This window comes from Charadrius vociferus, unplaced genomic scaffold, assembly GCF_000708025.1.
Source record: "Charadrius vociferus isolate BGI_N301 unplaced genomic scaffold, ASM70802v2 scaffold70, whole genome shotgun sequence".
NCBI lineage: Eukaryota > Metazoa > Chordata > Aves > Charadriiformes > Charadriidae > Charadrius > Charadrius vociferus.
Genome location: NW_009646851.1, coordinates 3,771,150 through 3,797,470, shown reverse-complemented (window position 1 = coordinate 3,797,470; position 26,321 = coordinate 3,771,150). Strand labels below are relative to the sequence as shown.

Genomic DNA, 26,321 nt, shown 5'->3' with positions numbered 1-26,321 from the left:
ACTGTTCCTCTAAGGTGGGGACTGAGGGGAAAATTCTTGCTGTGTACATTTCTCTGTTGTGTATGATGACTATGGTTCTCTGGGATTTGGAGATTCGGCACACACACAGCACTGCTGAATAACAAAAAGGCAACCACTGCTTATTAGAAAACCGCTAGTGCTACCAAAACACAGGATATCAAAATGATTACTTGTTCATAAACTGATTACTTGGTCTTGGTTTTGTCTTCTTAAGTGCACAGTGTAATGTTTAAAGTCAAAGCTACCTCTATACTTCTTAAAACCTTTTTTTTCCATTCTTCTTAGATTAAGAAGAGTCAGAAGTTACCTAAAATAGCCCACTAAAATGGGCAGGAAAACCAGAAACAAACTGCAAATTCACTCTTCACCACACAGCACAAAAATCATGGTCACAGCTTCATATTTAATGTGGAATCACTTTAAGTATACAATATTTCAAAAGATCCAGAAACTAGTTAAGAGTTAAAAGCCAGTAGAACAAAAATACAGGTAATCCAAAACACATCGTTGACCTTCTCAATCTTCAATTTTAGGGTCACATGCCTGAATAGACCAGTTTGCTTTATGAGGAAGGAAACTTTGGTATGGAGTTGAACTAGCCACATGAATAGCACCTGTAGCTTTCAAAATAAATAGTAATGGCTAACTAGACACCATGGCAGCAAGATGCCCTCAAAGAAAAAAAAAGACTAAAAAAAAAAGCACATGCTTGGAGCTATGCATCAAGGCTGGACAACAGGAACTAGTGTAATATTTAAAGTAAGTTTAAAGCATTTCTGCTTTCTATATTTCTGATGATGAAATTAGTACGAAATCTTTCCTACAATGAGAAAGCTTTCCATTTATTTGCTAACCACTAATAATCACTCCCTTAAAAATTGCACTCTGATGCTTGAAGAACACTGTATTAAATTTTTTCTTTAAGTCTTTAGACTCTCTCTATTTTTCTAAAATATTGTATTTTTATTCCACAGGCCCATGCTGTTAGCAGTAGGTGTTGCAAACAGAAACATCCCCCTACTCCACGAGTTACTTATTAAAAAGGTCAAAGATAAATTCGACCTCAAAATGGAAAAAAAAAAAAAAAAGTTTTTTTTTAATAAATGGTACCAGAAATAACAATGAGCTTTTGTAATGTGTGATATTCTCCTACAGCCATTGATAAAGTAGTTACCGGAATGTTAGTCTACGTTAATCTGTGTCTTATGGGTTTGCAACAAAGCATAATACACATTGAACAGAACGAGTGAAACTTCAGTTTCCAGTGTATAATGAATTTTAGTAATTTAATAAATTTTATTTTTTATTTGTGTATTCCACTGTAGTGCTGTGACAACAAATCACACCTGTGTACCAGAGCATACATCAACAGTATGATGTAACTTTACTTACACCACTGCTATATTTAGCTTTTTGAAAGAGACATAAGCATACACTATGGCCACATCAAATAATTTTCTGGGTTTTTTCTTTGATAACCTTCACTTTTTCAGTAATACTTCACTTTTAAAATTTGAATTATTGAAAAAAAAATCACAGAAAGTTTATACAGGAATAGCTATAAGGAATAACCTCACAGGCACTGATATGACAAACATTTATTTTAAGGGCTGAGAGGCATTAGTCGACAAAGTTGACTGAAAAGAATGACTAACTTTGTCTAAATGGGAAATGCCTGCTTTTGCTTGTATGTCGAGAAAAGAAATTCAGAAAGTTATTTTTGGCCTTGCTATGTCACAAAGTCAATCATACAAAGACCTACGCATTTAAACTAGAATGATAGTCTTAAAAGCCCTTCTATTAAAAACATCATGCAAAACTTTGATCAATTATGCAGCTGCTTTAAAACTGTTGCAAGACCATACTGTATATATTAGCTTTTATACTGCTAATGCACAACTAACAGCAAACTTGATTAGATTAACACAAATTTGTCTTAATTACACTGTTATATCACACTAAGGAGACAAATGCCACAAGATTGGCAAAAACATTTAAATTTGAGCACTCAAATGGCAGGATAATTATGTGTTGTAACCCCTTCACATTTAGAAAAAAACATAATCCTGCAGTCTCACTTTACAAAAAAAGAGTCCTGTAAAATATTAATTGGGAGGGGAACAGTTTATACTATCTAACACAAAGTAACTTATACAACTAGTGTCAAAGGCAAACAAAAAACCTTCTAAATAAAAAATCAAAATACACAAAGCAACAGAAGCATTAAATACAGTCAAGATAAGAAGACAACGCACTTGTTAATAAAAAAGACAAAAAAAAGAAGAAAAGTTACTAAACTTAGCAACACATTTAAAGAAAATGCAATGAGGGAAAACTATTCTTCCCTATGACAGAGTTTCCATTTGAAGTCTTTCCATCCATAATTTGTCTGGTACAGTACATCCATTAAAATATTCAGAATCTCACAGAAGAGCTACGTTGTTCTCTTCCAAATCTAACTTCCAAGTTGGTTTTGGATGTTTTAGACAGACATTATTATGAATGAAGTAAAAGCAAGGCAACAAATGGACTTTTTATCACCTTTGATCTTAGCACTGATGACAAGCATTTTTAAAAGTTATCATAATCTTTTTTGTCTTTTTTTCCCTCTGCTTCAAATCCATCAACCCCATCACTGTCCCTTCTCCTTTTACGATTATTATGGATGTTGAAGCGTTGATTCATCTGTGGTAACGGATCCATTCCTAAAACTTTGTGTATTTGACGGAATGCAAGGAGTCTCAGTGCAAACTAGAAAGAGGGTAGAAAGAAGTTATTTGTGTTAGCAACAAACGTCAATTTTGAGTACTTTGTCTAACAATTAATGTAGAACATTAGCAATGTATGTTATCCTTGGCTCTCGTTATCCCCTCTTTCTTCCCTCAACCAAGTCAACACAATAAAATGTGTACGTCACATTTGCTGCTTCTGTACGAAGTACACCATCTTAGCTAAAAAACAACGTACATGTCTTTTAGCTGCTGGACTTGCACTGAAGCAGCCAAGGCTTGTCACATGTCCTGTTACAAGGTAGTAATCTTTAGCAAAAGGATCAAATGAAGATGTAGAGGCAGTTACCTCTTAAACTGCTAGCATGAATGGTCAATACTGTAAGCGGATACATTAAATATAAAAAAATTAAACTTACACAGATTTATAAATAAGATCTTAAACGCCAATGTAATTTTAAATCTAATAACATACTGCTGTAGAGTGCTTCAAACTTCAGGAAAATATGTTAATTTTAGTGCAAAAATGAACAGTGTTATACATCCACTGTTGTGACATTTTTATTGCATAGCTTAAGACCGATCATCTGAAAGACTGAACTATATTCTAGGAAAGGAAAATTCCTGTCCACCACATAGCTCCATTTAAAAAAAAAACCAAACAAAAACCCTCCAAAAAGCAGCCATGAAATTTAGTTACTTCACATGTTTGTTTCCTTACTTGTGCACTTGAAGTAATATCCTCTCGTTGCTGATCTGTCATTACAGCAAGCGTATCAAAAGGATCTTTTTCACAAGGGTCCAGAAGGCCAGGACCACCTACAATGATTAGGATAATTAGTAGCACTTCTCTACCTTATTTCAACCAAGATTACAGATTTAACATTAGTTAAGCATAAGTATACAGACACTGATCAAATGTAACTTACCTTTAAGGATGATTCCTGAAGATATACACTCAAAAACTCTTCTCAATGCATCCCCAGGACTCTGTGGTCCAGTAGCGCTGCTAATTGCTTTTTCCACAAGCAACTCCATAGCCTAGACCAACAATAAGAAAAGCCAGCCAATTTAGAAGATGGATTAAAGCAGAAAAAAAAGCTGTTACTGTTGTTCAAAACAGAACTTTCGAATCCGGAATTCTGAAGAACATTACACGTCACAGAACGCTTTCAGTTAAAATGAAAAGAAATCAGGTATTTTATAAAGATGAATAAAAGAAAGCTGGTGCAAGATTAATATTGAGTACTAATACCAATATGGTGCTTCTCATCACAAGTTGTTCAAAAGGAACGTATACAGTAGTAGCCTACATATGCAGGCAGACAATTTGTCCAGTCATTTTCTAAGAGAGAGTATGAAACATGGTGGGTTGCCCAAATCTGTCAGCCACACATGAATAAATAGGACACAGTATAGCTAATGAAATTAACAGGATCCTATACAAAAATATTTTTTTCTACACGAGGACAGAAAACTTAAAGTACCAAAAATTTAATGAACTTTTAACATTTAAGTGGTTACTAGTTTTTCAATTTAGCAAAACTGAAGTTCATAGCAAGTTCTCCCAGATATTGGCTAACACTAACTCAAGATGTTAAACAAGTGTAAAAAAACCTCGATGATAAACAGGTTTTCTAAAACGTATACATTGTTTGATAATAGTTAAAACGGTTTAAATTATTAGCTGTATTTTAAATATATTTTTTTCTGTGAATACTTCCATTGTTTACTTTTATTAGACAATATTTTTTTTCCAGAAAAAACATATAAAAGATATTTGCAAAAAGTAAAGAATAGCTTTCCTTAGTTTATTTCAGCATTAAATGGGTGTTTCAATACTACCTGTTTGGCAATTCTAATTCTCTAAGAATGTGTCTCTTGTTTTTTCGTGGGTTTTTTGAGGGGTCTGTTTTTTGGTCCTCCTCTTCTGCACCCAAGTTTACAGTTGCTCAAATGTTGCCTTTTATTTTTACTTGCCAGGAGTAAATGTCTTTTCTGACGCATGCAAGTAACTACAGGCAGTGTTGATTACAATCCTTCACTAAGGGTGCCCATTCCTTTCTATTTTAGCTCCATTTAAATGACAAATTTCATTTCTTGAGCATGGTATTTCCATACTCCCACTGTATCACTCAGGGTTTAGCAACAGCAATTTAGTTGTTTTCAAGTATGAACCGAAATACAGCAGGAAAGAAAAAAAAGCAGATCATGTTCTTGCATTTATTCAAATCTAGTTCTTTTGGATCATCATACAATACAATACACAGAATCTGCAACTTAATCCTAGGAAAATGCAAGTTAGGATGCCCTCATGTTAATGTGCACAAAAGGCTGGATTTCAAGTTTGAAAAATCAGCCTTGAATAATAGTTCCTTCTAACTTGCAGGAACTTGACAAAATTCTTCTAATTTCGTTTTTATTTTTAGGTAAATAAAGAGGGTGCTACTAATGTCCCTATTTGGACTTATTAATATCGCCTATTTTTACAACTACATAGGTTCTTTCTGAAAAGCTCTGGCATCTCTTTGGTTTGTAATGGGGTTCTAGCATAGAGGTTAGGAGAAGTTCTGCATCCAGAAAAATATAGTTCTTCAATCTGTGAAATTCTATCTGTGACTGGCAGAAATTACATATATTGAAAAATTACCATTTTCATTCTGTTTTTATCAGTAAGACTTTGCCGATGGACCAAAAGAACAGCTGACTACACAGACTTCAAAGTTGATCCATGTCACTGACAACGCATAAGGTACCAGGACCAAATCAGGAATCACTTCTGGAGAGAACTGAGATAAAGCTAGGCCTGACACACTGCTTCATACCTCTCTTCCCTTCTGGATGTGCCTCAGAACAGATAACGTGAGAAATAAGAAACAGCATTCATTGTTCTTCATCAATGTGCCTGCTCTGTGTTGCAACAGTTGAAGGATGATTTTCTAAACATATGCCAGGGTTTATTCTTTGTCAACTCGGTATCATAGCAATATTAAGAGCGCACTTACATACTTCTTAGCTTCTTTCAAGCTACATTTGACAGAGTATTTTTCATGAAATGTAGCACTGGCACTACTTTTTTTTACTTTAAATATTTAAAAACCAGAAATTACTGTTCCACATTTTTTCCAGAAGCAATAAATATTATCAGAAGTAGTTTAATAAAATTGCCTGCAAGCTTAGTCCAGTTGTAAAACATTTCTCATTGAAATAATGCCAACTGCTCAAACTGTCTTGACAACATTAGCACTCTTCCTGCCAAAACTGAAAAGCAGCAAAGTGCAACAGGATTTTGTCTGTGAAACAAAACAGTCAGAGCTAAGTTTACTTCCACACTATACATGTTTCAAAGATTTTGTTTCAGACTTTGTCCAGTCTACAGATTGAACATCTGTTAATATCTGGAGCACAGCTGCACTCCTGGAGAGCATCATTTAAGATGGTCAATGCAACAGGAATGCTCCAAGCACACTCGGCTGCAAGAATTCAGAGAGGTAACCCAGTACAAACTACAGATTTAAGTGACACTGATTAAAATACTAATGATGACACATCCACAGACTGTACTGAAGTATTGTGGTATTTCGTCTTGCGGAACGGACGTATTAATGATCATAGGAAATACTGTGATTCATTCTTTCAAGTAGCCTTTCTGTTATCACAGAACTACTTGGGCACAGCTGACATTATTTTAAATAAATTTCAGTAAACTCAGGCAATTCAGAATAGGTGACAAAAAAAAAAAAAAGATTCTTTTATACAGATCAAAGGAAAAAGAAAATGCCAAAATCTAGAATAGGACTGCTACACACAAAGAATACAAAAGAACAGGAAAATTCCTCTTGGGCAAAAATGAATAAATAAGTCCAGCTCCAAATGACAAAAATTCAGAAAATTAAATTTTTAGAAGGAATCTGGATCATTTGCTGGGGAAAACAACAAAAAAACCCTTTCATTACTTCTTGAAAAAAAAAAATCTACATTTAAAAACTGTAGTAAAACTTCCCTATGCTTTACTTGCGGTACCATGTGTACTAAAAAGACTCATTCAAAAGAACATTACTCACCCAGCTTGGAAAATCAGACCAAGTTGGAACCCGCTGACAGAGGTCACGAAGAATACGTATGATAATCACACAGGACTGCAGACCATTAGCTCTAGCCTTGAGAGCAATACAAAATCAAATTGATTAATCCCAGCACCTACAGCAAATAGGACTTGTTGAAAGATTAAAACACCACTGTTCAATGGAAGCTCAGATACAAGATTGAAACAAATCATTCTACAACTTTATTCCATGAGCTGCCATTTACAGCAGTATTTTATACAGGGTTAGTAATTTAAGGTGGTAGAAGTCAAAGTGCACAGGTTATACAAGAATAACATTTCTTGATCCCCTGTACACTTTGACCTGTGTTCACTTGTAACAATAAATACAGTATCTTTCTACATTAGAAATAAAAAGGATAAAGTGAAGATCTAAGAAATAGGTATAGAGACTGAAAGGTCAAGGGAATCTGTTTGGTTTCTTTATTGTGCCTTTGCCAGAATGCAAAGTCACTAAACCAAACAGTTGCTTCTCACCTTTCATTCCCTACAACATATGATCACCCCAAGCGAGTCAAGCTTTCAACATCGCCTTCTCAATGACCAGCAAAAAAAATCATGTCAAATGAGCAATAACTGCATAAAGCAGTTCCTCCATACTCAACCTTCTACATTTAAATTTAGGGACCAGAAAAATATTAAGTATTATTAGCATGAACAACGCTGAGTGTTTTCACACAATTAAACATTTATATTGCAACTGAACTAATCTCTCATAAGGCTACAAGAAGAAAGTAAAATGATGTTCCGAACCTGGAACCACTTAGCGTGGCGTAGAGCAGCCAGAGCGTCAAGGCATTTTTGCCTGTCCAAGACGTCCGGTGGGTCTTTCACCATACCCGAGGTTACATCTAAAATGGATTGAATTGGCAAAATGCAGTGAGGAATGGGTGTTTGACCAGGTGAGCAAGACACTTCCTTAAAGTAGCTTCAATGTCACACATGCCATTTAAAAGTTTAAACCCTTGAACAAGTGTAAATGTTCAATAAAAGCCATTCAATTAGGACTAGGGCATCAACCCAGTATGAAGATCAAGAGCATATTATACTTTAGCTCTGAGGTTATTTTCAAATGCATTGCAGATTATGCAATGCGTAGTACTTCTTTATTTAAGCTAACACTGGAAAAACACATAACCCCTAAAATTAAATACTGAAGGAAGGATGGTTGGACACAGTGCACCAGCACAGAGAACACAAGACAGAAGGAACACAAAAATCCACTTTAACCAAGTAGAAACATTCAAACTTAGTTTCTTGTAAATTTTAATGGTCACGTTACTTGGAACCTATTCTTTAAAAGAAAAGCATAACAAATCTTCAAGGCACTAGGTGTTTAGTAACGGTGTCATTTGTCTTATACCTTAAACTTGACATTATTTTGCTTTAAAAACCTGACTAAAGGAACGTGAAATGTTCTTCAATATTAGAGAGTTCCACTATTTTCTAGTGCTCTCTCTCTTCCTCTTATAAAGAAAATTCCTTAGCCCACAATACATGTGCTCCAATATCATTTAGGATTCAAGGAAGGATCTGAAAAGGGACTGCTTCGCTTAAGATTCATTTTAGCAGGATAAAGAAAAGCAAGGAATAGAAGGAATAGTTTAAAAAACATTTGAAAGACAATAAAGAAAATATAGTAGTTCTTGTATATTTAAATGTTCAGAAACAGATTTAATTACCAAGCTGATTGCTTTGTTACCAAAAAGGAAGAGACCACAGTCCGTTTTGGAAGTGGTTTAATCAATGAAACTGGAACCACTGAACTATGTGAAATAGTATCTTCAGGTTACTTAAAAATTGTACAGATATTATGCAGTGATCAGCTTTAGAAGTTCTTTGTTTCACTAATTAGGAAAATCACTATTGTGACTAGTAACAAAGTCTATTGGTAGCGTAACTGGTGATACACCAGGTAAGATGAAACAAAAAGCCCTCAATCAATGGCACTTATTTCACAGGAGCTGGTGGTATGGAACAATATAGTTTACTCCAGCAAGATACAAATTTAGGTAAGTCAGAGAATAAAATTTTTAAAAAATACACTTTGAGACTCATGAAACATGCCTGCAAGGAGAAGCTTGTATGGGTGCTGCAGAAGGAGAGCTCTGAAACCACCTATTTTACACAAATGTAAAATAAATAGGAGGATACTCTACAGAGAGCTAAAAAGCCATGAATTAATATGGTTCTGCAATATAATTAAATTTAATCTGAAGTACTAGATTCAGATTTGAGCATTTTTTTAATAGAATAGTCCCATTGCTCTGCACAGGGCTAAAAGGGGGAGGATTTCAAAATAAAAATGAAGCTGAGAAGAACATAGGTATCTTCTCATACAGATATTCAAACTTATGGACTATATGTTAAAGTGGAAAGATGAAAATCTGCGCTAACAAGGCATTTATAGAGCAAATGAAGACATTAAAGCAGCATTTCCTTTAAAAAACAAACAAACAAACAAAAAAAAAACCAACCCCAAACCTGTACAAGAGAGGTGCCAGGTAAGATAACTGATGAAATGAGTACATTTAGAGAAAACCCACAGCGGGAAAAAAGTGGCAAAGTAAGGTTGAGAAATTAAAAATAAAAATATGGGTTGTTGGTTCTAGTAGCCTAATCAGTCAATATTTTACATTCATCTAAAACTAATATGCAAATAGGTGACACTGTGCAAACTTTTAGCACAATAATTCATTATATAATTTGAAACTCCAATTACTTCTAGCTCTGAAAAACTTCAATTTTGAAAATTATTTTACTAAAAAGAATTACAGATTAAGTGCACAGAAGAGAATCAGTCAGTACTGTTCTAAAATGTGCTACTAATAGATATCATATGAACATCCTTGAAGCTTAAGAAGACTCTGAAAGTCAGCAGTTGCCAAGGCACCTATTGCACTGAGAATACATTGACTGAAAAAATGTATCAAGGAAACTCTTGTAATATTTAATCTGTGGATTTTTGCATCTGTTTCACATTTCAGGATTAACCCCTTAGAGACTATTTAACTAAATTCTGATGCCTAACTTACCACCCTGTTAAGCTAAGACAAAAAACTGAATTAATTTACAAAACACAAGCTCAAATTCTTACCCTATGTAACTTAATTTTTTACTAGCCTAAATATAAGGGGTTAATCTTCAGTTAGACTTGCTGTGTCCACACTACCTCTTCATTAAAAGTTAACAGGTATACCAATTTTGGTAAGTTTTTTTGGGAAATACATTTTACCCAGTCAACTATTTCAAGACTAGTGTGAACACTGCTTAATTCTAGGAGAGAGACAAAGACAAAAAGAGAAAAAAAAAAAACCACACAAAGTAACAGTAGATGCTAGGACTATGCATCCAAACCCCCTCCTTTGGTAAAGCATGGCAGGTGTGACACTGAGCTTTAGAAAACCTTGGTCAAAAATCCTTCCGATGTCTTGGCAGCAACCCCTGACAGGAATCAAGTCCCTCTGCTAGAAGGCTTTGGACCGGGGCTGTTAGCTAAGGATAAAAAAGACACACGCGCATACGTATATGTGTTTATAAGTATGTACACTTTGTTTGCGGAAGGAGAGACTCCACAGCAGGGGTTAGAGCACTTTGAATATATCAGATTCGGTAAACTGTCAAACGCACAATACTGTAAGAAACAGTAGCTATGCGGTTAACAATTTTATTTCACTGTAATTTTTTTTTAGCCTTTTATCATGTAATGGGATTATTACACATCAAACTTGATTCTACTCCACGTGCAAGTCTCAGTCTCGTCTTTACTCAAACTGGTTCTTCCGGTAAAGCCTTCCTTATCACCTGAACTAGCTCCCCAAGCGGGCTAAAAAAAATGAAAACTTTAAACCATTGTAAGACACAGAGCATGAGAAGCTGCAGTAAGAAAAAACACAAACACATACTTTGCAGCAAATATGCTGCAGTCTTCGTAATAAGGCCTTCTTTGCTGCAATAATTTGCAATTCAGTCTTCTATTTGCGCTAGTTTCAAAAGTGAAGTTTTCTGCACATCCAGTTTATACTGCTCAGTGTCTTGAAGAGAAACCTAACTTGATTTTGCTTGCCTAGAGGCAGTACTGCATTCAACAGTGAATAAACTCACAATGATCATTTTAACTCAAGTGTGGGTCAGACAAAAATACAGCTTTGTTTCCTTTAGTTAGTAAAAATTAAGGGATTGATGGTAGTAATTTGAAATTTATTTTTAGTCCAGATCATAGAATTTTAGACCAGAAACCACTTAATTTCAATTAAGTATTGTGGCAGGAATCAATATTGCACTTTTGCAGAGTACATTAAGAAATAAACATGGTGTTTAAGGTTTACTTCATTTAACGGTTAATCCTAGTAATCAAATCTTCTAAGTTAAAGTATTTTTATGAACTTAAATAACATATGAAGTCTGATTCAGCACAGACAAATCAAGAGTTATGTTTGTCAAAAAAAAAAGAAGTAGAATTGGTTGGGTGTGACAGTACATGTATAAAGCCTTTGTAGCTAAGAATAATATGCACAGCTTAAAAGTCATGTACAAAACACTCTTAAAGACTCTTCAGAAGTCATCCAAACCAGAGAATGCATCTTGAAATTTTTCCTTCTGATTACATAGGACGACTTCGTTAACACTGCTTGCTTACAATGCACTAGTCACAGCTACAGAACATTTACTAATGCAATATAAAAACCTCATGTATTTTAGAGGACATGTAATGATGAAATGAAATAAAAAAACCTCTGTGGCTTATATAAATACGTATATACACAAGCACATGTATACATACACACATACAATTTTTTTCAACCTGCATATGAGAAGTGTTAAGATAGCCTCATATTTCCTATTTGTAGGTTCACTGTCAAACACCAGAACCCTGTTTGCCATGATCTCTTTCAACTATGAAAATACAGGATTAAAAGGAAACAAAAGTTAATTTTATCTGACCCGTAAACAAAAAGAACCAATGTACTGCAGACATTAATCATGCTTGTTGGCTTAAAAGCTTCCGGAGCTTTGAAAGTGTTACAGAACAGACCCTAAAGCAACACTGCTGGCACCAGAGAAACTGCGGACTTCAGAAACATAAATTGATTTACAAGCTCCACGTTCTGCTTCAGCTCAACGACAAAGCCATTTCTCTTATTGTACTAATCTGGGTTTGCCAGTTGGATAGAAGACTGATTGTAATACCAGGAGCCTAAATATACTCAAAAAGCACTCCAGACCAAAAAGCAACCTCAGAGAGCTGGAAAAAATCGCATTGCCTTTTAAAGTTAGAAGCGCTGTTACCATCAAAAGTATTTTAAAAGTGCATTTTAAGTGGTGCTGCTATTTGGAATGTGTAAGTGATGGTAATACTGATCCAGTTTAAACCCAAAAACCTGTGATTTGATTTTCTAAAACCATACAATCTTTCTCTTAGGGCAAGACTGCTCTAGAAAGCCAGTTTATAGCCACTTGCTATAAAATACATAGTTTTCCACATAATTTTAAAGGACAGGAAAAAATAGTCAAATTTGTACCTTTTCCAGAAAGCTGAGGTTGGACATAAAGTTAGAAATTTTAAAAATTAAATAAACACATCATATAAACATTTATTTTAACCAACTGTTCTCTACTGAGACTGGTTGTTAAAACACAAGGTTTCGATCAAATACATGTGCCAGCATGTTGCCTTCCAGGACCTTAATGCCATCTTAAGCAGAATAGATATACATAAAAAAAAACAGTGAGAAAGAAGCAACATCTTCAACAACTTCCCAACCTCCATCCCTCATGTTCTCCTCCCGAATGACTGGAGATGTCAGTGTGATAGTGACTTGCATTTTGGGTTCCACACATGAATTTAAAATTATTGCTGCTTCTGGGACTGCACACTTGATATCGTATTTCTCAGGACTTATTACCTAAATATCGAGAAACAGAAATTTCCATTAGCATGTTACCAATAAAAGTACGGAGAAGAAAATGGATTTTGACAGTCTTTTTAACAGAAAGACAGAAACGTCACATACGAAGCAGATACCTCCGTATTCAAAGAAATCAGACTATACACAATTTTTATATATATGTGAACCTGCATACTGTTTCCAAATCAATGAAAATACACAGCAGTCACCAAGCATGCAAAAGAAGAAAAACTACCCAGAAAGGAAATCCTTACACAATTAAGTTACATAAGAACAACCTTGACAGCATTCAAGATAAAGAAAAGCCTCAGTGCCACTTAAAATGTCAGCTGGATATGTTTCCCATTGGAACATAGTACCCTTTAAAAAGCACAAAGATGCAGTGGTTGTTGTTCAGGATTGCAGTTACAAGATGGCTACTGCTAAGTACCCATTCTATACTTGGCTGTCACAACACAGTAACAGCAAAGGGCAAGATAAACACCAGGGAAATAACATAAGAGTAACTAACAAGGTGGTTATTCCAAATTACTTCTTGCAACTAGATTTAATAACTCTATAGACCCCAAAAAGGAAGCTGTAGGCACATCTGTCACCTTCTTCCACAAACTACAGGGCAAGTGACTTCTCCACAAAGCCAATGCAGTTTTAAAATTTTCTTCTGTTCTGTTACTTCAAACCAGAGCAAACTCAAGATTATTTTACCAGACAGTATTTAAATACTAATGCTGTGACAAGCATTCTGTAATGATGGCGGACAGGCTTTGCTCAGTAGAAACTTTATTCTATACTTTCAGAAATAGAGCAAATGGCTTATATGAGTTCTGCTGAATGTTCTATGACTGCATGTACTTTTTTTTTTTTTTAAAGTGCTAAACTTAAAAAAAAAAAACAACCACAAGACACCGTTAACTAATTGCAGAACTACAAAGCACTGACACATACAAATTGGAAACAAGATGTAAGCACGAACAGACTGGCATTAATGGAGAACTTTGACCTTCAGGCAGTGCAAGCTTCCTGTAACACTGCACAAATTACCTCTATCGCTGCTGGTAACTGAGCAACAGCCTTTCTTCTGTTCATTTCTATTTTCCAATTAAATGAAATCTATTAAATGATGTAAATATGACACCTAGCTTAAACACCTACACTTGTATGCACACAACATACAGAAAACAAAACATGCAGCATAGTCCCTGAATTCAGATGGAAACACTCAGAAAACTGAAAGAAACTGAATCTGAGCTATGAAACATGGCACAGTGAGCCCTGCAGACATTTGACTTGAGGATAGATTTTTACAGTATTTTTACAAAAATTCAAATAAAAAAATCTAAATGCTACTTACTGCAAGTTGTTTGGGAAGACTTTCAGCAATACGACTGAGTAATGTCTTTGAAGGCTTCTCAGCACATAACAAAACAAGATTCACGTTTCGGTCTCCACGGAGTAGCAAACCTTTAGCCAAAACGCCTACCCGTAAGACTCCTTTCAAAGCTCTGTGAATTGTAGTTAAAAGTTGCATTTAAAATAACATAAAAACCTTAAAAATAATCCCAAAGAAAGAAAAGTGAAATAAAATTCGTATTCCACATACTTTTGAGGCCATAGTGACATATACCGTATCAAAACCCCAAAAGAAGGGAAACCCTGGACGCACTGGTAAGTGTAAGGAAAAACTTCAGAAAAAAGTGATTAAATTCTTAAAAAGTAATTAAAAAAAATACCTGTCTTTACTGCCATCTTTTTTGTCATCTCCCTCTTTGCTCTTGCTTTTTTCATGGTCAGTCATATTGTCAGAAACAAGTTTCAAAGCACGCTCAGTAATAGAAACAATTTTTTGGACTGCTTGAAGTTCCTCCTCTGTTGGATATATAGCTGCATGTTTGGTCATCACATAGCGGTCATCAGAGGAGTCAGGGCGGCGCAGAGGCTAAACAGACAAGAAACCATCTTTCTGAAATCTGGGTACGCTTTCAAGTTCACAAATTTTATAAGCAAGCAAAAACCAAACATGTAGCTGAACAACAGAATATTCAAGCCTCAATCCCTAGAGGTATTTAAGGGTCGTGTAAGTATAGTGGTCAGGGACACTTTTTAGTGGTGGGCTTGTCAGCGTTAGGTTATGATTTGACTAGGTGATCTTACAGGTCTTCTCCAATCTAGGAGATTCTGTATTTCAGAAGAAACAGTAGCCACTGTTTTTAAGGCATCCTTTTGTCATTTCAGTGGACTTATTTTGGAAGACAAGTCCACCTACACAGTTTCATTAGCATACAATTTCTTCTTCACTTTTCCAAATCCTTTATTACGAAACATGGAAAAACCTGAAGCAGCACTGAATAATTTATAGTTCTTAACTGTGCCTCCTGTTTGAGGAGTATGATTTTTTTTTTTTCTCTTTCCTTTTTTTCCCTCAAGTTAGAAACTCACAGCTGGTCCTTGGGGCTGAGGAGGCATCCCTGGTCTAACTCCCAGCAGGCCTAGAGGTCCTGGAGGACCATGAGGATATCCTCCATCTGGTATTCTGCGACGGTCATCCCAGTGATGCTGCTCTTCCTCCATTCTCCTCCAGTACATGTCCTCTTCGTACCGCCTGAAGTGCATCAATCAAAGTGTTCTCTTTATACAGCAGTTAATACTTGCAACCGTTCTAAATAAATTCATGTACGTCCCCATTAACTCATTTCTAGTAGTAATAAGCAAATACCAGTGAACTCTAGAGGGTAACTAAAATGAATGGTTAATTTGTAAGTGGATCTGAATTTACAGCAAAATAATTCTAGTAAGTCTGTATTCCTCAGAGGAACTGAACACTAACAAACAAAAACCCCAGAGGGATAATGACAACCTAATTTAAAACAAGACAGTACAGAGTTCCCAAAACAAGTATGCAAAATAAGCAACTACAGAAGCAGAGTTAGTTTTAGATAATCTGACTGCAGCTTTGTCTCTTTCATTGACAAAACAGAATGCATTACCTCATTTCCATCCTCCAGCGTTCCTCCTCTTCTCGCCTTCTCCAGTACTCTTCTTTCTGCATCTGTTTCCTCATCTTCTCTTCTTGAATTTTTCTTGCTCGAATACTGGGCTTTACTTCTACTTGTAAGTCTGGGTTTACTTTTTTCTAGTTCAGAAAAATAATGAATGAAATGTTTTTCCTCTTCTCATCTCAAGGTTACTGAGTTCTTCTGACATATTTAACACACACTACTAGTCTACAATACAATTGAGGGGAGTTAAATGCAGTTTTAGAACTGCATTGAATGTGTAGTTGAAGAAGAGAAATCTGTGTCCAGTATTTTAATGGAAAAAAATAGCAAGGTATTACAAATAGCATGAATTCCCTCTTCACTTATAAGAGAACAAAGCAATTTAAGATTAAAATGTTAGATGAAATACTAAGTAATTTGCTGTTCATTCTGCAGAGGATGACTACTCTACAGCCTGAAAAAAACATTTCATCTTAACTACAATGTGCTTTCTGATGCCCTGTTCCTGAAGGGTCCCTCATACAGGGGCATAATCATAGGTTACTGAATAAAATTTTCTGGCAATTTTTCCTCTTCTTTCACCCCATTCATGATTATGCAAGGTCCACTGTATCTCCTGTGACCACAGTAGATTCTTCCAATATAATGTTATAAATGTCAAAATGCATACCATATGTCAGTACAGGTCTATCTCCTTTCATGACTAAAAAATATGCAACACTTGTTTCTCAAATGACTCCCAAAAGGGTTTATGTGGTCTACCCTGCCAAAAACATTGAGCACGACTATGTTACACTATTTGAAACTCATGGTAAACAACAAAGAACCTAATATTGCTTGCATATGTTGTACCATATTTTAATGTTGCAAAGGTTGCCTGAAAGGAATGTTAAACATGTTTAAAAAAAACCAAATCAAAATAGTTTCACCAACTACATTACTACTTTAAAGACTGCAATCCCTAAGAAATACATTTCTCTACCTTTTTTTATATGCAGTTTCCTCAGAGTACCTACTTTAAATGTAAGAACATGTGATCAGTCAGCTGACATCTAGTGGATTTTCAGATAGAAGCATAAGCATTTCTACTAACCTTATACTGAAGTCTGTGCCGCCTCCCTTTCAAGTGCATCTCCTTGGCATTAGGATCATTAAAACTGCACTCACAAAGTTTACAGTGAAAGCGGATCACCTTTCCTTCATCATTTCTTACCTGCAAAATGAAGTTATAATGCATTCAGCTTTTTTTTTTTTAAAAGACAAAGCTGATGTAAAAATTAATCTAATTCAGTGACACTGGATAATGTCTACCTGTCTCAAAACAGGCTAAAAAATTCACATAATAACTGAAAGAAGGCAGAGCAGAACTTTCAATTCTGACAGACACACTATTGTGTCTGGTAATGAACAAAGAACAAAGTTCTTCCATTCCAAAGAGCACACAGTTTTAAACTTGAGCCTGAACATATTGAGTTGAATAATCACAAATGTGCAAATCATGAAAAATTTACATTAGACTTCATCCACATGAAGAATGCCCCACTGAGCATAAAAGAAACACGCACAATACAAAAACCATAAACATATGCACAAGCCTTTGCAGGTTCAATGCCTTATCATGCTTATCTTCAAGAAAGACCCAGGTTCCTCCTTGACAGGTCAGTCAGCCTCACCTCAATCCTTAGGAAGGTGATTCCAGGACAGCTAATCCTGGAAACCATTTCCAGGCTCATTCAGGGCAAGAAAATAATCAGAAGTCAGCATGGCTTCACCAAGGGGAAATTAAGTTTGATCAAACTGATAAACTTCTGTGATGAGATGACCAGCCTGGTAGATGTGGGGAGAGCGGTCGATATTGTCTACCTGGACTTCAGTTAGGACTTTGACACAGCCTCACCATAATATCCTCATAGACAAGCTGCTGATGTATAGGCTGGATAAGCATATAGTGAGGTGGATTGAAAACTGGCTGAATGTCCAGGCTCAGAGGGTGGTGATCAGTAGAGTGAAGCCTAGTTGGAGGCAGTAACTAGCAGGGGTCAATACTGGGTTCAGTCCTGTTTAACATCTTCATTAATCATCTTGATGACAGAGCAGAGTATGTCCTCAGCAAGTTTGCTGATGACACAAAACTAGGAGGAGTGGCTGATACACCAGCGGGTTGCGCTGACATCCAGAGGGACCTCAACAGGCTGGAGAGATGGGCTGTCAGGAACCTCATGAAGTTCAACGAGGGGAAGTGCAAAGTCCTGCCCCTGGGGAGGAACAGCACCTATATACACTGGGGGCCACCCAGCTGGAAAGCAGCTTGTGCAGAAAGTCGCAAGAAAGCGGGTCTGAAAGTGTGGAAAAGGTTGCAGTGCTGTCACTGCACAACTCTGAGGCTGGGAAGCTGAAATACGAACCGTGCCGTGATGGAGCCAGTAGACACTCAGTACTTCCACAGTTCTTTAGGAATCCCTGCCGTGAGCTACAATTAGTCAGTCTTAAAATTCACATGTTTTTCTTACATTATTTGCCATGAACTTGCATTTGTATCTAGATGACTATCTAGATGGCCTACATGACCTAGGCCACACCTGGAGCACTGTGTCCAGTTCTGGGCTCCCCAGTAAAAGACTGACATGGAACTACTGGAAAGTTGCCAGCAAAGGGCTACAAAGGGGATGAAGGGACTGGAGCGTCTCTCCTGTGAGGAAAGGCTGAAAGAGCTGGGGCTGTTCGGCCTGAAGAAAAGAAGGCTCAGGAGAATGCTTATCAGTTTATCTAAATACCCGAAGGGAGAGTGCAAAGAGGATGGAGCCAGGTTCTTCTTAGTGTTGCCCAGTGACAGGACCACAGATGATGGACACAAACTGAAACACACGAGGTTCTGTCTGAACATCATAGAATGGTTTCTGTTGGAAAGCACCTTTAAAGATCAACACCAGGAAACAGTTGTTTACAGTGAGGGTGACTAAGAACTGGCACAAGTTGCCAAGGGAAGTTTTGGAGTCTTCCTTCTTGGAGATATTCAAAAGCTGTCTGGACACGGTCCTGGGTGACTGGCTGTAGGTAGCCCAGCCTGAGTAGCCCAGTTGAACCAGATGACCTCCAGAGGTCCCTGCCAACCTAAACCATTCCCTGATTCTGTTTCGTGTTGAGAAGGCTTTCACTAAATAGTTAAAAAATGATAGAAATTTTCATATTAATACCTCCTCCACATAGTCATGGCCCACTGGCTGGACATCACTTTGCAAGGCAGCAAGAGTTGTCGGAGTCACTGGTTCAGCTGCTGTGTCTGGTTTTACTTCCTGTGTTTGTACTGTAGCAGCAGGAGTTGTTTTAACACTTTCAGCTGATTTCATTTCTTCCAGTTTACTTCCTGTTGTCTGAAGCTTATTGCCACCTACAAATCAAAAAAGTTAGATCGTTAACTTTCATCAGATGAGAATGTGATTACATATGATGTGCAAACTGAAGACTTTATCTGCAAATATCAATGTTCTGGCCAAAGCATTATCAGTCTTCTAAATTAGTTAAAACTTAAACATATTTTAAATGCAATTAAAGATTTTTAACAATAAGTTTAGGAACACTCAAGTTACTTAAACACCTAAGTTTTTATTCTAGCAAGAAAAACTTGCTTTTTCTAATTGCAATTTTCATTATTAATTTTCATGCTTTTTCAAAAGAGAGAAGAATGAATGGGCACATCTCAGCGAATTTATTTTAATAATCTCTTTTTTGTCATCAGGTAATTTTTTTCATTTGTAAATGGATCCAAAAAAGAACATCAAAGCCTTATGTCTGTATTAACAAAGGCAGTATACTCTCAGGTGTTGCAACTGCATAGGTCTTTCCTTCAAGAGCAGAATACCTTATTGTGGAAAAGCTGTTTCCCATCTCTAAATATCTGCTATGCTCATTTCAAAAGTTTCCACTGTTAGATTTCCACCATTACCAGGATGTTTCTATTGCCCAGTTATCAACTGCCAATCTACTGCAGATTGTCTTAACAGCCCAGATTGTAAACTGAAATTAGGACCAACTGCACTACAAACTGCAATACGCCAGCAGCTACTACATAAAAAAACAAAGGTGGGAGGCTTCGTACGAAAGCAGGAGAAGCCACCAAAAGAGGCCAGCTGGACACAACTGGGCAGAAAACACCATAAATTTTGAAGCAAAACTTTCATATACATTCTTATTTTCACCTGTCAGTAATTCTCTCAAACACAATAGAGTTACTCATGCATAAAACTAACTAAATACATTTGTATCTGCTGCATTAAGTCTTAAAAAAAATTATAGAATAGGTTAGGTTTCAAAATAAAGACTGACTTCTGTACTTGCCAACAAAGTTTATTTTCGGTGTAGATATTTTCTTTACAGCTATATTAGCAGCGGTTGAAGATGTTTTGTTGTTGGACGCAGTGTTAAGTGGTGTATTTGCCGTGGGAGTAAGAATTTTCACTGCAGAGGATGCAACAGAGGAGTTCACAGTACTGCTGCTAGTTGCTATATTTGAAGCTGAGGCAGTTGGTTTGGAAGCAGATGTGGAGGTTGAGGAAGTAGCTTGGGTAACCACGTTTGGTTCAGTTGAAGGAATGGGTTTGCCAAGTTTTGTGTGCAACTTTACTACCTATAAGAATAAAGAGATTTTAATAGTATGATCTCACTGGACTAAGAAAAATTATGTAACACAAAATTACCGTAATTAAAAAAATCAGTATAATGAAAAAGTTAGCTATTGCTTCTTTACAAAAAGTGATCTTGCAAAAAAAAAAAAAAAAAAGACAGACATGTAAAAGCTCTTGTCATCTGTAACAAGGAAATAGTTAATAGTTATCTCACATTGTTTATTTCCATTAGAAATTCAGGTATTTACTGCAAAAGCTGCGTAGATGAGAACAGAATACCAATAAACTCACAAGCCACAAAAACCTCAAGAAAACGTTTTGTTCCAACTGTTTTAACATGACTGCTTTTTTGCCTGGTTGCTTTTTACTCTCCCTCTGAAAATTGTAGTACACTGAACTATTTTGGTTCCAAATACTGTTTCTAAGTAAGAGTTATTTAATTCAAATTCAACAATACTGTCTTTTTTGATCACTGTATTTTAAGAGTATTCATATTGAAAGAATTTCCAGGTTACCTAGCAGAACTAACAGATTCCTTACACAACAGTTTTGTTTTTTTTTTTTTTTAATTTTATTTAAAAAGTACATCTGCAGAGACAGTTGAGGAGGATGCAAGAGGCATATTTCAGAGCTCTTTGGGATCTCATATAGAGTAAAGAGGTACATGCTTATTCTTAGAAATAGTAAGCAGAGGCCTTTCCACAACATGCTTGAGATAGAATAATACTTCTTTTTGGTGAAAGCTGACCATCACCTGAAAAAGCAATGCATGTAGTCCACAAGAACAAAACATGCAAAATCAAAACTAAAGACTAAACTATCTAAACTATAATTTTTGCTCTTGTACCAACAAAAAATGATATTAGGAAAATTGTTTTAAATCAGCTATGAGATTTATTTATTTTAATAGGTATGATGTTACTGATGCCACTTTTGTACAGTGTTTTGAGACGCAAAGAGGTATAAAAGCTAACTATTAGAATCATAGAATCATAGAATTGTCTAGGTTGGAAGAGACCCTTGGGATCATCGAGTCCAACCATCTACCCCACTCTACAAAGTTCTCCCCTACACCATATCCCCCAACACCACATCTAAATGGCTCTTAGACACATCCAGGGATGGTGACTCAACCACCTCCCTGGGCAGCCTGTTCCAATGCCCGACCACTCTTTCTGTGAAAAATTCTTTCCTAATGTTCAGTCTAAATCTACCCTGTTGGAGCCTGAAGCCATTCCCTCTCGTTCTGTCATTACCTGTGAGAAGAGACCAGCACCAACCTTTCCACAGTGTCCTTTGAAACAGTTGTAGAGAGTGATGAGGTCTCCCCTCAGCCTCCTCCTCCTCAAACTAAACAGTCCCAGAGCTCCTTCAACCACTCTTCACATGATTTGATTGCTATTTATATTTTGTTTACTATATTATTAATACTGTATTTGCTACTGGCTTTAATTGATCCAGAGTTAGGAGGAAAATTTGTAATATCTAAGCAAACATTCTATGCTGCCATTGCATTTACTATTGTAGAGCCATATTTAAAACACAGGTCACAGGGGTTCACAGCATAGCCAAGTCTTTATTCCAGAATGCCCACCTAACTGCACTTAAACAGCAGGGAAAACATGCTTACCAAAAGTCTTCCAAACATCCTCATTATAAAGTCTACTATAGGACATTGTTCCTTGCTCCCATACGCCAATTTTCTTTGCAAGAAATACCAAGGACTGATGCATAAGAGTCCTGCCCCTTGGCACTGATTCAGCTCAGTGTTTCAAAGCACACTGAAAGCTTCACAGCATCAGATAGACAAGACGAATGTCAAGAAAAGTCTTGAAAAGAGTTAGGGGACACAAGAATGCTACCACATGTCCCCATCTTGCTCTACGCCTTCTTCCTATGATTTACATACTTTCCCCAATACATCCTCTTCTCATTGATGCCATGGCAACATTTTTCTCCCTTACTCCCAACAAGGCCCTTCTAATAGTGAGCTTAAAGGTAAGTTTGAAACAAAAAGCAGAACTATATGTCTTTAAACAAAATAATTCAAATTATACCGTTTCTGCATATTTACTCCTCTCTAAAATGAGAAAAAATGATGGGACAAAATATACGACTGACTTGTACAATAAGAACAGGAGAAAACTCTTACTTTCTGATGCTTGGCTCCACGGATATGGGCAGCATAAGCATCTGCTCCTGTACAAGACACATCACAAAGCTCACAGCGCAACTGATTCTGAGTTCCACGAGCAGAAGTGCTGCTGTTATTGGTGTTCTGGGAAGCTTTTAATGCTGCTTCTTTCTTTTTGTGTTTCTGGCCTTCTAAGTGTTCTTTATATGTCTGTTTAGATAAACAATACACACACAATTAGCTGTCTTTGCACTGCTTGTTCATCATTCATGGGAATACGTGTACTACAGAACATAGCATAAAACACATGCTTTGTATATGAAATACTTCCTATACTGAATATTTCTTCCGTATGACACCTCTGAGGCATCTTCTAAGACCAAGAGATTTTCTTCTCCACCACTAGGATTCCACTTTCAGGTAATACAGTATGGGCTTTTCTCCTCTAACTTCTCAATTCCTCAATCAAGTCCTGGTCAACAGATATTACCACTGAAAACTTGATATGATCAGAAAACTGCAGTTTCCTGCATTGCATTCAATTATTCTTGATTTTGAATTTTGCTCAAACTACAAGACCACAGTGATCAAGTGTATCCAGACAACTAAAAAAATCAATTCAAAAGAAGGTAGTGCACAAATAAAGTTGTGCTGAAAATGAAACGCAGAAGTTGATAGTTGTTCCTATACCAACACTGGCAACCTATTGAGCAGAAAGGGTGGGAAATAATGACAAGTTTACCTAAAGAGTAAGAACTGTTTAGCCAGACACACACATAAACATTGTGCATAAACTGGTATCTACTGTTTACGCACTTGTACCCACTGTGAAACTAAACTGGGATGCTGGAATACAATGAAGAACTAACTTTCAGGCTTACCATTCACAAAATTTATGTAATTCCATAGTTTTGAAACAAGTATTTTCTAAAAAGTTTGCTATGCTAAAAAGGCAAATCAAATTCAAAGTTTGGAATATTTCTGAAGTCCAAAGCACAGCTGAAGCTCCTCTGTACAAGCTCAGAGGGTGTATCTTTTGGTCTTCTCATAGGAACTCTTTCTATGATAGCGCACATTTTCATTTAATTATTTCTTCAGTAGAAGTACAGAATCAGGTCTTTAAAAATTTACAAATATTCTTAAAGGGGTCAGTGTTTTAGCTGAAAAAATTATGACTAAAGTGTATAGCAGAATATTATATAATACAGGTACCTGTGGTCCAGCACAGCTGATCTTACAAACATCACAGTAGTGGATCTGGGGCGGTTTGGGAGGTTGTTTTGGTTTCAGTTGCTTATTTTGGAATGGTGCCTTTTTAGTAAAGGTGGTCCCTGTCCAAGCAGCTGTTGCAGCAGCAGCAGCAGCTGCTGCTGCTGCCTGTTTCTGTTGCTGCTGTTGCTGCTGGTAATAGGACGATGCAGCTGAATACACTGCGGCTTCATAGCCGGAATAAGAGGTACCTCAAAGATCAAAATAAAATAAATGTTACATCACTGTACATTATCTATCAATTACATAATAGACTAATTCAAAACATGTTGCATAATAAGAGTTGAGGGGGAGGGCAGGGTATAAACAATTTATTGAGATTTTGTTAGGCAGTCTGAATTTTTCTTGATGTTTCACAATACACAAATACATAGTTACCAATTCTGTCAGGAATATATTTGACATTAGACACATCTTTGCAGACACACAGTTATGTTAGATATATCAAAGCATCCCTAAAGAATATGTGAAATTTCCTGGTACATCTGGTAAAACTGAGTATGATGTAACAAGAATTTTAATAAAAAATTTATCAAAGGCCACTTGAAGTAAGCAGTCTTCCAGAACCAGACTTGCTGTTCAAGTTTCACAATGGCAGGACAGAGAGACATAATGTAGAGGATGGAGGAAAAAATGAAGATAAAAGACAAAACAGCTAGTGCTAGTACATTCCATTTCACTGATTTAAGTTGTTTTAGTGCAGAGAAGCTGCTTGACTGTTAAAACCTGGCTATGCACTCCTTGATTTCTGTATCAAAGTTGAATAAACCAAGGGAACTGGGCTTTCATACCTTTGAGCCAGTTTTCCCATAAACTTTCTACATCTACTGGTTCAACTATTTTAATCCTCTGATCAGGCTCTGTTCTCAAGGAAGTCTTAAAATCCCTTTTTAAATAGAAAACAAAACAAACAAAGTTCAAGGTAGCTATAATATGCCAATTGATTACCATCTGGCCATAAAGCTAACATCCTTTCACCTTTAACTACTTTTTGGATTTCTAATGTTTGAAGGAAAGTTTTTGTCCGCACACATTTTCCTCCCATTTTGGATCATTTCCTCCCATCCCATTTGGGTTGGTAAGCCAACCCAAACTTACAAGATTTATTTGGACTGCTCCTCCCTGTCTCTGTAACTGCTGTTTGATGGCAGGATGCTCCCTTCCGATTTCCCTGGGTAATATTTGTGTGGATGCAGATAATTTTTGTGGGGGTGTGTTTCCTTATTTTTTCTGTCCCCCATCTTTTCTCTCCAAACCTTCAGTAAGTCACAAAACGTTGTGCATGTAGCAATGACAACACTTTGTATATTCTCACATGTAACAAAACAGGCACATACAAACATCAGACCTCTTTTAAAGACAGAGCAAAATATTTTGTCATTATAACGATTTAAGTGGTCAATACTTCTCAGTAGACTACGATGTAATCAAACAGGAACAGCTAAAATTCTGAGTATATAAAGCCTCTCCTGTAACAACTGCAAAGATCCCAGCAACATAATATGCAAAATTCTTACCAGAGTAAGTAACCGCTGTTGTACTGTACGTTGCACTTTGAGTGTAGGATGGAACAACAGTAGCTGCAGCTGCTACTGGCTGCACAGTAGAGGATACTGGATATATAGAAAATGTAGTTGTTGCTGGACTTGGGGTTGCAGGTTTTATAGCTGTCACTTGTCGTGTTTGCTGGGCTTGGGTATACTGAGTTGCCCCTTGGCTATATCCTGCTTTTGGAGCTAATTAGGACAGAAAATAAAAGTGTACAAACAATGATATGTTTTAGCTGAATGAAATGAAAACCATATTAAGTGATACTTAACAATATGTTGGGGAATAAACATGTAACAAGCGGGTTTTGGTTTGGTTTGGGTTTTTTTGGTTGGTTGGTTGGGTTTTGGTGTTTTTTTTTTTTTTTTTTACAGTCATGGTTATGCATTGTGTACCATATATCACACAACTGCTTAATCATGTCACAGCTCACACTAGCAAGCCACAGATTTACTCTCATTCAATGGTTTTACTAGAGTACACTAAACCAAAGTACACCCACACTTTACTATTATTTCTAATTAAAGTAAAAAAAAAGTAAATAGGATTTATGCTTTGTAGCAATCATGATACCAATAATTAAAGAACTACATAGATTAAGTAACTGAAGAATTTAAAAAAGAGAGTCTTTCTAACCAAGTTACCATCTGAACCCACCACTGACTATTTGAACCTACTTCAACAAGGCTTCTGGACAAATCAACAAGAAGTTTACCTAGAAGTATGTTTTGAGTGTATTTAGTAACAATCCAAACCTCAGAAATAGCTACTTATGGCAATGTCACAATAATGTTCAAGTAAATTCAGCAAATTTTTCTACACATTGACAGAGATTACATGACAAAACAGAAAAAAAAGAAATCTGGATAATGTGAAATATTCAAAAAACTGTTTTTAAGGGATTAAAGTAGGACACAGACTGTGTATAATGACAGGCCACCCACCTGTCTGGTAGTGCGATTCAGCTACTGAAGGCTGAGGCTGGGCA

General features: G+C 36.4%; 1 protein-coding gene across 1 annotated transcript in view; it reads right to left on the bottom strand.

Moving 5' to 3' along the window:
• Nucleotides 1-2,366: 2,366 nt before the first annotated feature.
• Nucleotides 2,367-26,321, bottom strand: part of ZFR (zinc finger RNA binding protein) — a 43,222-nt gene continuing 19,267 nt past the window's right edge. Inside the window, 17 exon segments of the mRNA XM_009894228.1 lie at nt 2,367-2,772; nt 3,472-3,569; nt 3,680-3,791; nt 6,815-6,910; nt 7,609-7,706; nt 12,620-12,761; nt 14,116-14,266; nt 14,495-14,700; nt 15,201-15,363; nt 15,749-15,894; nt 16,854-16,973; nt 18,955-19,148; nt 20,096-20,384; nt 22,535-22,726; nt 23,729-23,976; nt 25,303-25,521; nt 26,278-26,321. The exon segment at nt 26,278-26,321 is cut by the window's right edge and continues 110 nt beyond it. Of these exon segments, the coding sequence (XP_009892530.1) occupies nt 2,593-2,772; nt 3,472-3,569; nt 3,680-3,791; nt 6,815-6,910; nt 7,609-7,706; nt 12,620-12,761; nt 14,116-14,266; nt 14,495-14,700; nt 15,201-15,363; nt 15,749-15,894; nt 16,854-16,973; nt 18,955-19,148; nt 20,096-20,384; nt 22,535-22,726; nt 23,729-23,976; nt 25,303-25,521; nt 26,278-26,321 (2,698 nt within the window). The 3' untranslated portion in view covers nt 2,367-2,592.